A 13,927-nucleotide genomic window follows, 5' to 3' on the forward strand; every position below is an offset into this window, starting at 1 on the left:
ACACCCCAGTGTGCCTCTTACAACTGTGTGTTCCCCATCCCAACAAGATAACATCAGAAATTAAGGGCAAGAGTTCAGTAATTCCTATAGCAACTCGATGCTGATTTTTTTGTTTACTGTACCAACTCAGTTAGTAACTTTACTATTATATAACAGTATAAGGCTTACTCATCACTTAGGTGAAAGGCAAGTAGCTCAGATCTACTTCCAGGTCTTGTCAGGAAACCTTCTGTGGATGAGAGCACCGACATCAATGCTGAGCAGGTACAGACCCCCCCAAGTTTTGCAGAACTGATAGGTAAACGGCACGTGCATGAGCTGTGTATCTGTTGTACAAACAAGAACATGTATCATGTGTGAGAGTTTAAGGTTCTTTAGCCACCTATTATCCAAAAGTAAAAAGTATGTCAAACCCAGACCATTTCTTTCATCAAAAAAATTTAAATTTCCATCAAAAGATCATTTAAATCTAACTGTACCTTTACACAATACACTGATAGAATTGTCTACAGATGAATAATTAAAGATGGATTTTGAAGAAACACATGCTTTATTTTGGATACAAGTTACAGATAGATATATTGAGCCTGCTGAAATTGCTTTTAAAAACCTCTCCCAGCGTCAACAATCCTTTGAGACTCATCTTCCGCTGTAAGTGCTTTAAAAGCAAAACAGAGAAACTGGTTAACACACACCAACCCCTGCAAGCAGCATCGCCATCAATGCAGCCAAGACGACAAAGGTTCACAAGCAAGGAGCTGGCTCGTTGTGACAAGGAGACTTTCATTCAACGTGGGTGTGCAGGACGGGAACACAAGGGATTCCAGTCCTCACTTTCGGCTCAGCCACAGTTGCAGTGACAACCAGCTATCAGCACAGCTGATGAATGCTCAGCATCAACCCTGCACACACCCTTTCCAAGAAGAACGTGCACACTCTATGTGATTCTTTCCCTGTGCTTATTCTGATTATGTTTATCAAAATGGCATCTTACGTCTGTGGCTTCTGACTCTTAATATGTAGACTTGGGCCTTTTTGTGTCTTCTTAAACAATTTTTTCTATGAATTCATCTGCTTGATTTCTTTATGAAACTATTGGTCAGCAACAGGCTGGAAATAAAGAAAAAGTGCTCCTTCCCTCAGACAGTTTGAGAAAAGCTGTACTGGAGAACAATTTGAGTTTAGAAAGGAGGACGGTGAAAGTCTTAAAACCCTGTTCCAAGAGCACAGGGTAAGAGAACCGAAATGTGTATCCCACAGCCATTTTAGAGAACTGAAAGATGGTCACGCAGGAGGAGTGGCCTGTTCTGCGTGGGCTCACCATCTAACGGAGCGGAAGCTGTATTATAACACTTCGCTTCGAAGTAAGGTACCAGCCTCAATAGTGAAAAGTCAGCTTAAGTTTGAAATTCTCATTATGGACAAACTCAGTCCAAGTCGACAAGGAATGTAGCTGCCCATGAAGGCAGCGTGTCCCCGGGCTTCGCTCCCGTCACCACTGCCCTGCCCTGGTCAGACTGCGCCCGGAGGACCATGGACAGTTCCAAGCTGGACCTTTTTAGAGGCACTTCATCAAAAGGGAATGGGTTCCGCATCACATGCTAAGATTAAACCCATAGTAAAAATACTTATGCAATCGCTTTAATGTAAATGCTGTTTTAATCTATTTTAAATGTGTGGGTGGAACCTAACAGCAAAGGTTTGATGACTTAATTATAGCTACAGAGCAGAAGTAAATATTACAAACCTTGACGATGTAAATACCGTAACATAAAAAAATGGGAAATAGAAAGAGAGGAGTAAAACGTAGGAGGCATTAAGCTCCTCAGACTTCGTAGCAGAAAAGTCTAAAGATACTATCACAGATCATTGAGTCAGAAGCAGAAATATATTGAAATCTCAATGGCAATTATCAGAAGTTAAAACAAGAGTATAAGACTAAGGCTAGAAGTGGAAGGAGAGAGGATCTGAAATTTTACTTTGGAATCTTGTTGACGGTTTTAGTTTTTATAACACGAGCAGATATTGTTTTAGTAGTTTATTTTCATTTTAATTCCTTGCCCAGAGGCTAGAATTCTCTCAACCTCACAGATGATAAGAAAGAAGGTTTAAAAAATCTGGGCTGGAAGGTAAGGAAACTCTGAAAGATCTGGGCTGTTTAGCCAGAAGAAGCAACAGAGATCCAGGATAAATGTCTTCAAATACTTGGAGGTTGCCCCCTGTGGCGTTTCATTAAGAATGACTGAAACGTCACGTGGACATGAACTATAGGGATTCTGATCCCCACTTGCTGCCACAGAGAACCGTGAAACAATCAGAACCACCCAAGGGAACAGGACGTCCTCGCCATGCAGTGAGTTCCTGGCCTCCAGTGGAGTTCAAGGAAAGGCTGGACACTTGCTAGACAAAGGCATTTTAAAGACGATTTTTGTTTCACACAGAGGTGATGACCTGGATTCTCAAAGCACTTCCAACATTATGACTCTAGGACTCTACAGAGATCTTAGTTTCTTTAGAGATCTTGGTTTCTTTAGTAATTTATCCTGTCTAATCATTGCTACTTCCATATGCCTATCGTCTTAATTCCTGAATGAAAGTAAATAGGCAGAAACGTAAAATAAAAAACTGACCATGACACAGGTATTGGGCATGTCCCTGGGACTTTATGTATATTATTCAATCCTAAAAATAATTGGAAGAGATAGACCCTTAAATGATTTTCCTATTTGGCAGACCAGAAACTGAGGTTCAAAGAGGGAAGGCCATATGCCTGACATCACAGAGCCACATGATGCTGGAGTCCAGATAAAAAACCCCAGAGCCTCTCCTGTTAAGTACTCTGCTCTCGGTGACTCTCTTCCGTCACCCTGCTGCTGCAGGACTGACGAAGAAAGCAGAAGAGATGTCCTTCTGGAGCCCGCCTGACTCCCAAACCACTCTTGCCTCCTCAATTCTAGCCATGAGAATTACAGCAAATGTGAACCATGAGCAAGAAAAGAAGCCCTTTGGAACCCAACATGTCAGTGTAATTTCTGACCCACTGATCTGAACTCCTGACGTCCACAGGAAACAGTGTACGTGGCTTGTGTGGGTCAAGTGACTACTTCTTGCAATGTTGGGTGATGTCCCTATAGCCAAGAGAAGAGGTGCCAACTTTGACAGCTTTTAAACCCTACTTCAATATTAACTACCAAAGAGCTAAAATGATACATATGTCTCTCTATATAATAAGCCACCTGATTTTTATTTGGGGAATTTTCATAAAGTAACTTGAATAGAGTCATTAAGAAAATCAGAAAAGCTGAGTTTGGTAGAAACCGCACCCAGTCCTGCAGACACTTCTACCTCCACAGTTTTGTTGTACCCACTGAGAAAGGAAGTTTTCTACCCCAAAACAGTTTTAGAGCATTATGAAGGCTCTTCCCGAGACCATCGCTGTTTCGGGAAAACCACCTGACAGCATTTTTCAGTAATAAATATTTGGAGTCATAATCCTATGAATGAGCACTTTATTAAAGACCACAATTTTTTTATTGCCCACATTTCTTGTACCATTTTTATTATGTTGGCAGGAACTTCGTCCCAAACTGAATGTGTTTCCAAAGTCTGAACAACATTGCATTAGTCATTTACAAGTAAAGACACTTACGTAAGAAAAGGAACAAGTTCTATTTTATAATGCACTATTATAACACACTTTCATTTCCTAGTGCTCATCTTCAGAAATGCATTTGTATATAAATATTAAATTCTTAATTTTCAAGCCTGGTCATTCAATAACAACTATTTGTAATGGATTCAAATCATTCACTCACTGAGAAAATGTGCATAGCTACTCTCTGCTGTTGTTCCACTAACAAATAATTTTTGGCATCAGACTTGTAGGCAGAATGTAGCTGTGAATATACAAGTGAAGGGGATTTCTGACGAAAGCATAATAATTTAACGACCAGAGTTCAAATCCGCTTTGCTACTCAATTACCGCATGAACTTGAGCAAAGTACATAACCTCTTGGAGCACTTAGCACAATTATTATGCTAAGGATAAGTGCTTGATAACTGCTGACCATAGTAATGATTGCTGAGAGTATTAATGCAAAAAGTCTGAGACCCTTAAACTTCACTCAGAAGGTTTACTAAAGGTAAAATATTAAAAATGTTATTTATGTATAAGACAAAGCAAATGAATAAATATTGCAGGGATCCCAAAGATGCAAAATAAAGAGATATTAAGAAAACTCTAGAATATTAGTTTTTACTAAAAATACCAGGAGGCCCTGGCCAGTGTGGCTCAGTTAGCTGGAGCACCATATTGTTTACCAAATGGTTAGAGGTTTGATTGCCAGTTAGGGCACACACCCAGGTTTTGGGGTCCATCCCTGGTCATCCCTGTACACATCCCTGGTGTGTACAGGAAGGCAACTAATTGGTGCCTCTCCCGCTGTCTCTTCCTCTCTCTCCCCCCCTCCATCCACTCTCTTTCTCTCTCCCCACCACTCCCTCAGTTTCTACTCCGCCCCCCACTGCCTTCCTCTCTCTCTAGAAACAATGAAGTGTCCTCAGGACAGGATTTTAAAATGATACCATGAGTTTTTGTTTGGTTGGTTGGTTTTTTCTTATATATTTGTTGCTTTTAGTTTTATATCCCACATAGCAGTGAAATGCTTGCTGGCTTTCTCTGTCTGACTTCTCTGCCTTACCAGAGGGGAGTAGGAGTGTAAAGGGGCCAAACATATAATGACAGAAAAAGACATGACTTTGGGTGGTGGGTGCACAATAACATACAGATGATTCGTCATAGAATTGTACAGTTAAACCCTGTATAATTTTATTTTTTACCAGTGTCACCCCAATAAAATTATTTTTAAAAATAAATTAAAATACCACTATAAATTTATTACTAAAAATCTATTTCTGTCTAGCTCCATCTTCTGAAACCAATAATACTTCCCAAAAGCACTGAGCACACTTGAAGCCTCCATCCTGTTTCTAAGCACCATTCGCCATAAAAGAAACCAAAGCCCTGAGCAAACAGGCTAATTTCAGTTCTGTAGCCTGAAAACTGTGAGCCTAAGACATCCCCTGTCAGAAAGCAAGGAAGCGATGAAAGAATGAAGGAGCCAGGCCGCAGGGTCTCTAGGACCATCTTGGTGTGGCTCCCGCTGGCAAAATTTGATGGCTTTTGAGCACCAGAAACGAAAAGCAGAATAATTGGTTTTAACCCAGTAAATAAATAAAAAATCTATGCATCCATAGAACTGAAAAGTGAAAGAAAAAATAAAATTCTTTCTTTATAGAAGAATGCCATCTAATAAGTAGAACAGTAAAATGAAAACATCGCCACTTTTCCACCCAACCCTGATGTAAGTTAATCCAGGCAACAACCGATGGATGAGAACATCACTAGGAAAAGTCAATGGGGAACAAAAATAACCTGCAATTATTACCTCACAGATATCTACGTAAAAGCAAAAGAAAAAATGTGCCCTTACACTAAAGAGGGGGACAATTGGTGTCAGCAACAGTGGGACATTCCAACATTATTTGTCTCCAATGTGGTACAACAAGAAGTATACAACTTCATCATTGAAATGTTCTTACCAAAAAGGTTTACTCTGCATCCAATCCAGCTTCTAGCTGCAACTTTAAGTGTATAAGGTATAGAGACACAAGTCAAACAACAAACCACTTCTCTCCAAGAAGTCAATGCTACTTAAAAATAAAAACAAAATTGTACAAGGCTAAAAATAACCAACAAATGCAATGAATGAACTTAGATTGGATCCCAGTTTGGGGAAGAAAACAGAAGAAGACATTCTTGCAGCCAGTGATGAAATCTGAATGTGGACTCTTTATTGGCTATTTATTGCTGTATAACAAACTACCCCAAACTCAGGGGCTTAGCACAGTGAATTTCTTTCATCTCACAGTTCCTGTGGGTCAGGGATGTGGCCCTCACTCAGCTGGGTGTTTCTGACTCCAGGTTTCTCCTAAGGTTACAGGGACACTATTGACCAGGCCTACAGTCATCTCAAGACTCATCCGAAGGAGAATTCACCTTCATATTCACTCTCATGGTAGCTGATGGGCCACGTGGTCCTTACAACAGGCAGCTGGAGTGTCCTCACCACATGGCAGTTTGCTTCTGGCAAAAGCAATGACTCAAGAGAAATCAAGACAGTACATCGCAACCCTGGCTGGTGTGGCTCAGTGGATTGAGTGTGGGCCTGTGAACCAGAGTATCTCGGTTCAATCCCCAGTCAGGGCACGTGCCTGGGTTGCAGGCCAGTTCCCAGCAGGGGACACACAAGAGGCAACCATACATTGATATTTCTCTCCCTCTCTCCTTCCCTTCCCCTCTAAAGATAAATAAATAAAATATTTAAAAAAATAAAAGACAGTGCATCAAAGACAGAAGCCACAGTCTTTTTATTACCCAATCTCAAAAGTGACATCTCATCACTTATGACATGTTCTATTCACTAGAAGTGAGTCTCTTAGTCCAGCCCACACATCAAGGCAGGGGAATTAAATTACACCTCTGGGGGGAAAAAAAGAGGACAAAAACCTTGTGAGCTTGAAAAGCACCACAGATGATATCATGGTATTATTGTTAATTTCAAGATGTGACAATGGTATTGTTACTACGCAGAGTAATGTCCTTATTCTTAGGATACATACGCTGAAGCAGCCGTATACAATACATGCAATATCTGTGGCCTATTTCCCAGTGTCTCTCCAAATACGCACACACGTGTGTGCAGAGCGATCAAACAAACACAACAAAATGCTAACAACCGTTACATCTGGGTGGATGGGCGTTCATTGCATTCCTTCACTCCTTCTATATATTTAAATTTTTTCATGAGAAAATGTTGGAGTAAAGTAATTGAGAATTGCTGTGGCCTCAACGGTGTCCCCCTGAAATTCACATGTCAAAGTCCTAATGTCCAGTGTGGTGGTGTTTGGAGATGGGGCCCTTGAGAGGTACTAGGTTTGGATGACATCATGAGGGGGGTGTCTTCGTGTTCGGATCCGTGCCCTTGCAGGAGAGACACCAGAGACCTTTCTCACTCTCTGCCATGTGAGGACACAGTGAGAAGGCAACTCTCACCAGGAACCTTGATCTTGCACTTCCAGCCTCCAGAACTGTGAGAAATAAACATCCATCACTGAAACCACATAGTCCATGATATTCGGTATGGCGACCCAAGGCAACCAACACAAGGGTTTGGAAATGACTCAAGTTACTTGGTAACAATGATAAAACCTTTGTTCTTTTCACAAAGTAAATGTGTTACTGGTAAGAAGGGATTTTTGATGCAAGGAATTGGGAGGGGCCGAGGATGAAAATCATTATCACTGTGGATCACTTCACACTCCGACCTCCCATCACACCCAGCATGGCCATGGTCACTGTAGACATGGAATGCACCAAAGCACATGCCACAGAGATGGCCCCTTGTACTGCATCCCACAAGTCCAGAACCCCCTCAACCTGGAGGACACCAGTGGACTGCGGCCCCTCATGGCGCCTGTGTTGACCAGCATTACTTGTTACCTAGCGTAAAATGCCATCTTCTTCAGTATTTTATCATCTCCTCTAAATTTCAGCAACGGACTGCACTGGGTCACTTTTGCTTTTGGAAATTGATCATTGCTATCAATCCCAGATTTGGTTTCTTTGTCATAAAGTTTTAAAAATATAATTAGAAGATTATATAGTGTTAGGAGACATATGGTATTAATTCTCATGCTTAAACAGGTTCTAGCTAATTTGGAAAGTTCAAGCAACTCACTGGAAAAATAAAAGTTTAGAATTAAGAGTCCATTTCCCTTGGTGGCATGTCTCAAAGTTCCAATACCCATATTCTCTGACCGAGCAATTCTGCTTCTAGGATTCTTACTTTCTCACCCACAGGAAATAAAATTATTGTTAGCACGTTGGCTTATGACAGTACGTAGTATATTACCATTTTTAAAGTAAAGAGAAAAATAATAGTGTGCAGAGTATGTTACCCTTGGTAAAAGTAAGTGAGAAGAGTTAGTGTGTGTGTGTGTATACATATGTATATATGGAATATTTCAGAAAGGTATATAAGAAATTGTTAACGGAGGTCGCCTCTGAGAACAACTTGGTGGCCGGAGGAATTGAGATATTTTTCACCATATAGCATTGTGTTCATTTAGAATTTTGTATCTTGTTCAAAACACTAAATTTAAAAAATTTTTAAATCCATATAGTTTAAAATAAGACATATTCTCCACCAACTCTGTACTTTTAAGCGTCTCGCATTTCCTTTTTCTCTGATTTGCTAACTATGCATCCAATGGCCTATTCCGGCCCCCAGGCTCCTGCGGCCCCCGCCCCCCACCAAGAGCAGCCTCGGAGACCGTGGGCTGCACAGCAGGTGCGCTCACCGGCATCCGGCTTCCATTTCTGCTTCATAAACGCGGCCACAGATGCACACGCACACCTCACACACTGTACCTGGTTCAGCTTGTCCTTCTCTTCAGCGCAGGAGGCGGAGTTTTCCTGCTCTCTGTTTACTTCGGAAACCAGCCTCATGATCGTTTCTCGGTTGGCTTTTGCCTCCACCTCATGGACGTTCACGGTCTCTTCGAGAGCGGCAATTCGCCCTTTCCCGAGGGCATTTTCCTTGCACAGCTCCCTGAGCTGCCGAGAAAGCAGGTACAGCTGGCCAGTGCAAATTAACAACTCCACAACCACTTCTTCTAAGCAACTGATCCCTGCCCACCCACCACAACGACTACATTAGCATATGAAACGGTGGCCGCACTGCCCTCCCCACCCCCCACAGAGAAGAGCGCATTTTCAAAGGAGCCCCTGAACTCGGTTGTTGTGGGCAGACCCCCCGTGGTCAAACTAAAATTCATCAAAAGGTGGCTACAAGGTAACAGTGATCAGAGTCCCGCTGAAACCTTCCCGACAGGACAAGCACCCTGGCTGCTAAATGGTCAGGGCAGGTGACGTTCTACAGAGGTCACAGCCTCCCTCGCCCACTGGCACCCACAGCATGCAAGGCGCCACTGGGGACAGGAGAGAAGTAGAAAAGAAAGCAGGACTCTTAAAAAGAGAAAACCCTCCGGACTGATAGAAGCCTGGAACAGTCCTGAACCACCTCTTCAAACAGTGGTTATCACTGGGACGGGCAGGGCTTTTCCGCCCTCAGTATTGCGCATTTGAGTTAACTGGGAGCATCAGTAAGGTCTGTAAGGTTTATAAAGGCGGTAAATAAAACTAGACAGGCTCCTTGGCCCCGGGGAAGCAGCCCCTGAGACAGCTTTGCAAGGCCACACGGGTGCCCATAGGGAGACCTGAACTCCAGGTGGCCGCCCCAGGGAGTGGGACAGGACTCTCCAGGAAAGGGACAGATCTTTAGCCTCAGCAATTTGCTAACAGGGGCCCTGCTCCCAGCTCGAGGCTCTCTCTTGAGCACATCTCCAAATATCTGCATGCTCACTCCCAACATCCTTCCGAAGTCCCCACCCCAGAGGGGCACTCCTGAGCCAGTCTTCCGAAGGTAGCAGCATCCCACGCCGCTCACCTGCTTCCCCATCTAGTCTCCATCCTGACTCGGTTCCCTCCGCTGCACCTTTTTCTATGTGGGATGATGTCGGCTATGTATTTACTCAGTATCTTGACCCCACAGTAATGAAAAGCTCTAGGAAGGCGCAGGCTTAGTCTGGTCACATTCACAGCTGTATCCCCAGCCCCCGGAACAGTGTCTGGCATAGGGCAGGCAGATAATATTTGGGAAATGAATGACTGTCAGCTAAGTTCTTCCACCCAAAAAACTTTTTAGAACAAGTATGAAAGACACAGGGGTGATAGAAATATAAAAAAATGTACTTGAAAAGTAACTAAATAAAAAAAATAATAAAATAAAAATAAAAAATTAAATTCTTCAAAAAAAAAAAAAAAAGAAGAAAGAAATGCCTCCTTTTCCACCATGGTTCCGGGGACCATGGAGCACCCGTGGTTACAAAGGCTAGAACAGTGAGGGAATGGCTTCGAAATTGAAGGGGTGGTTTTGCCCCACTTCTCAAGGGAAGACCTCATGAGTACTGATGAAGGCAGAAGCCTTCTTTTGGGGGGTAGTGATTAAAAAAAATAGGCACCTGCTCAGGTGACTGGGATGCTAAAGTTCTAGGGTCCTAGTGTCTGTTTTAAACTACAGGTTATATTATGATTCAGGTAGGGCGAGGCCAACAGATCAGTTCCCAAGGGGAGGGTACAACATGCCCTGCCGGGCCTCATGGGGAAGATCCAGGGGCAGACAGGAGGGGGTGGGGCTGGCAAGGGGAAAACCTGGATGCGGCAGGAGAGGCAGGCTTAGGATGGGCAGGTCTGAATGATTTCGGCAGGCCCTGGAGTGCAGGGGCTGTCCGGAGCTGTCTGGCACCTGGCACAGGGGTGTGATTAGAAGTGGCTGGGGCGGCTGGTTGGCCTGTGCTCCCTGGTGAGTCATGTACTAGGAACTGGCTAGTGCTGGGAGTGGCGGTCTCCCCCAGGTCAGCCAGGCCCCACTGCCAAAGCATTAGAAAGACAGACAATGAGCAGGCATGATTAATACCTGGAGATTGTCTCTGCTGTGGGAGAGGGTGCTGTGAAGAGAGCTTCTTGATTCTCTTGTCTTTTCCCCACCACTTGGCTTTAAAGATTCCCTCAACTACACTTCCAGGTGGACTTTTACAGCCAGGAGCCTGGTCACTGGTTAGCAACAGGGAGGAGTACCCTCTAGGGGACCAGGCTGACTCTTGGCCTCAGCCACCCATGAGTGAAGTGGGACACTTCCAGTTTCCAGAGACTCATGGGAAGCGGATTAATAAACAACCGAGAGGTGGCCTTTAGAATGGCTGCACACCCCGATCAGTGTGGCTCAGTCGGTTGCACATCGTCCCACAAAGAAAAAGGTCACCAGTTCAATTCCCAGTCAGGGCACGTGCCTGGGCTGTGGGTTCTGGCCCCACCTGGGGCACATGTGAGAGGCAACTGATCCATGTTTCTCTCTCTCGTCAATGTTTCTCTCCCTCCCTTTCTTCCTCTCTCCCTTTCCCTCTCTCTAAAAATAAATCAATAAATAAAATCTCGTCTTTAAAAAAAAGGAACGGCTGCATGGGAATCTGTCAGGAAGCAAGGAAATGAAACAGTTAGACAAAAAGGGGCGAAGATAGGGTGAGGGGTCCAATCCCTCAGGGGCCCCTGTGACTCACCACAGGCCACACAAATTGTCTCACCACAGTCAATACAATTAACTTCCATCTTGATGGCAACTTACCGCCAAATCAGGATTTTTATGCTGGGGCTTTAATGTAATATCAAAAAGTGCTTCAGAGCTAATCTTAAACTTATACTCAACAAGTATTTCTAAAACGACACACAACTGTTTTTGACTTTGATTATACATGTGTGTTTTTGTCTTAAAACAAAAATTCTTCCTACAACATACCATTAAAGTAAATAATTAATTGTATTCGACAAACTAAATATATTTTAGGCAAAAACCATTGATCCTTTCAGGAGAATAATTAATCCCGAATAATGCTAGAAAGGATCTTGGAACTGAGGCTCGGAGAGGTGACATGCTTTGTCCCCTTTGTGCTACCTTTGGGCCACACCCTGCTCCCTCGCCACCCCCAGACTCAGCCACCACAACTCTTCTTTTCACAGCTCATGTCCAAAGCACCCTAAATCACAGTCTTTTAATATGCATGCGGTCACCTTGGGAATTAAATCTGTATCTGACATCTCTTCATTCTTCTCGTCTGGACCTAAACAGTCACGAAGTTGAGCTAGAAATTCCTCATGTTCTCTGCAGTTCTTTGAGACTTGATTCCTGGTCTCCTCATTTTCTTTGAAACACTTTCTATCAGGCAAATCACAAATACATCAAGTTTTAGCATCATCACAGTCATCGAACAAAGTCCAGAGCTTAAGCTGTCCACGGGGAAACCACCACTGTCCACGGGGAACACAACACGGTCCCCCAAACACAGAGCTCATTATTGTCATGCAAATCCTGTAAAAGAAGGAGAAACGTGGAAGCAACTCTCCGGCATCTACACTTTGCAGAAAGGTATGGAAACCTTCATGGCATCTTAGATCTAGTAACAGCGAGGGAGACAGATTGTGTCTGCTGTCCCCACCCTTCTGGGATCTGCACAAGGGGCAGAGGGGCCTCTGGTTCACACATGGATCCGCACACCGAGGTCTCTTTCGGGGCCTCTTGGGGAAGCAGGAGAGCGCTGCTACATTGGTTCTCAGAGACCACGCTCATTATATCTTCTATGATCGACAAGGGCTATTTAGGGCATTCTCTAGTTCATGGCCAAGGATAACCATAATAAAAATTACATCGGAAACAAGGGGTATTCCCACTCTGCAGAAGAGAGAGGTGCTTCATTACCAGCAAAGGTCATTATTCGTTCTGACACACCAGAGTTTTTAATGCATGGAGGAAGGGGCCAGCCGAGGAAAATCGGTCCATTTACACTCTGCTACAAATATGTACTTGATTTCAAATCTCTGGTCAGTTTGCTGAGCTAGCACAGCCTGTTTCTCACGCTTTCATTGCTAGAAACTAAGAGATCGTCAAAAAATAGGCATAGTTGAAAGGCAAATTAGAAGCATTTCAGTAATTTGGTATCATTTGCAGTACTCTAGATAATAAACATGATTATTGCTTTACCTTTTTGCCATGTTGAGTGTTTACTGCATATTCTTTCTTGCTGTTCAGAGATTAACAAAGCATGTAATTTCATAGACTCAAAAGCATATCACATTTCTACTTAGAAAAATGTATAACAATAAAAGACCAACACCACTATATCTCTAGGTTCTTGTTTTCAGCATGTGAAAGGTAATATTTATTCAGTCTCGCTGACTCATGAAAGGTCAGCAAGATTGATACTTAATGTTATGGCTCTGACTGATTTATATGGAAGAGTCCATACATTAGCCCCAAGATTCCAATCTTATTTCTCTATTCCAAAGGTTTCTAAACTATTCCACTTCTGTTTGCATTTCACTTTCAGCCAGTAGAGTTCCAGGAGTCTATCCTAAGGACATAATCATGAAAAGGTGAAAATATGAATAATTTTTTGAGAGAAACTAACCTAAACACCTACAGGAAATGGCAGAGATAATTAGTTAAGTAAATTATAACATTTCAGGCAATGGAATCCCATGGCCATAAAAATGATATGATGAATGACTTTCTAAAACAGCAACAATATTATCCAATAAAAATTGATCATACCTGATGCCATTTATGTACATCTGTCTGAAAATCTGTTCAACAAACATTAACTACAGATTTTTGGGAATCATGAGATTTTGATTTTTTTCTTTTTGGAGTTTTTCTATATTTTAAAAACTTATAATGAGCATACATCATTTTTATTATTTAGTTAATAAGTAATTATTGGGCACTTACTATGCATCAAGATCTACTAAAGGTGCTAAAAATACAGTGGTAAACAAAACAAACAAGCATCCTTGCCCTCACAGAGCTTATGGTCTAGTTGGAAAGATAAACGATAACCAAAATATTAATGTGGGCAGAATGTATAGTACATTACAAAAGGGCTGGAGAAAAAAATTAAGCAAGAGTAAGATCCATCTGGGGGTAGTGGGGTAATATTTTAGATATGGTCACTCGCAAATCCCTCACCAAGAAGGTGACTTTTGAGTGAAGACCTAAAGGCAGCCGAGAGGAAGAGCTGTGCTCTACCTGGAGGGAAGAGCTTTCAAGGAAGGGAAATTAGTAAGTGCAAGCATCCTGGGGCAGGATAACAGTGTGTTCAAGGGTCAGAAAAGAAGTCTGAGAGCTGGAATGGAAAGAATAAGGGAGAGAATGGAAGCAACATGAGGTCAGGATGAGCCTATAGGATCATAGAAAAC

At 42.7% G+C, this 13,927-nt stretch overlaps 1 protein-coding gene across 1 annotated transcript in view; it reads right to left on the bottom strand.

Annotated features, from left to right (window-relative positions):
- CCDC170 (coiled-coil domain containing 170) overlaps nucleotides 1-13,927 on the bottom strand; it is a 76,754-nt gene that overhangs the window by 33,467 nt on the left and 29,360 nt on the right. Inside the window, exons 5-6 of the mRNA XM_037156844.2 lie at nucleotides 11,747-11,891; nucleotides 8,492-8,677 (exon numbers count right to left, since the gene is read on the bottom strand). Of these exons, the coding sequence (XP_037012739.2) occupies nucleotides 8,492-8,677; nucleotides 11,747-11,891 (331 nt within the window). The remainder of the gene's footprint in view (nucleotides 1-8,491; nucleotides 8,678-11,746; nucleotides 11,892-13,927) is intronic.

This window comes from Artibeus jamaicensis, unplaced genomic scaffold (assembly GCF_021234435.1).
Source record: "Artibeus jamaicensis isolate MK-2021 breed Jamaican fruit bat unplaced genomic scaffold, CSHL_Jam_final contig_497, whole genome shotgun sequence".
Classification (NCBI taxonomy): domain Eukaryota; kingdom Metazoa; phylum Chordata; class Mammalia; order Chiroptera; family Phyllostomidae; genus Artibeus; species Artibeus jamaicensis.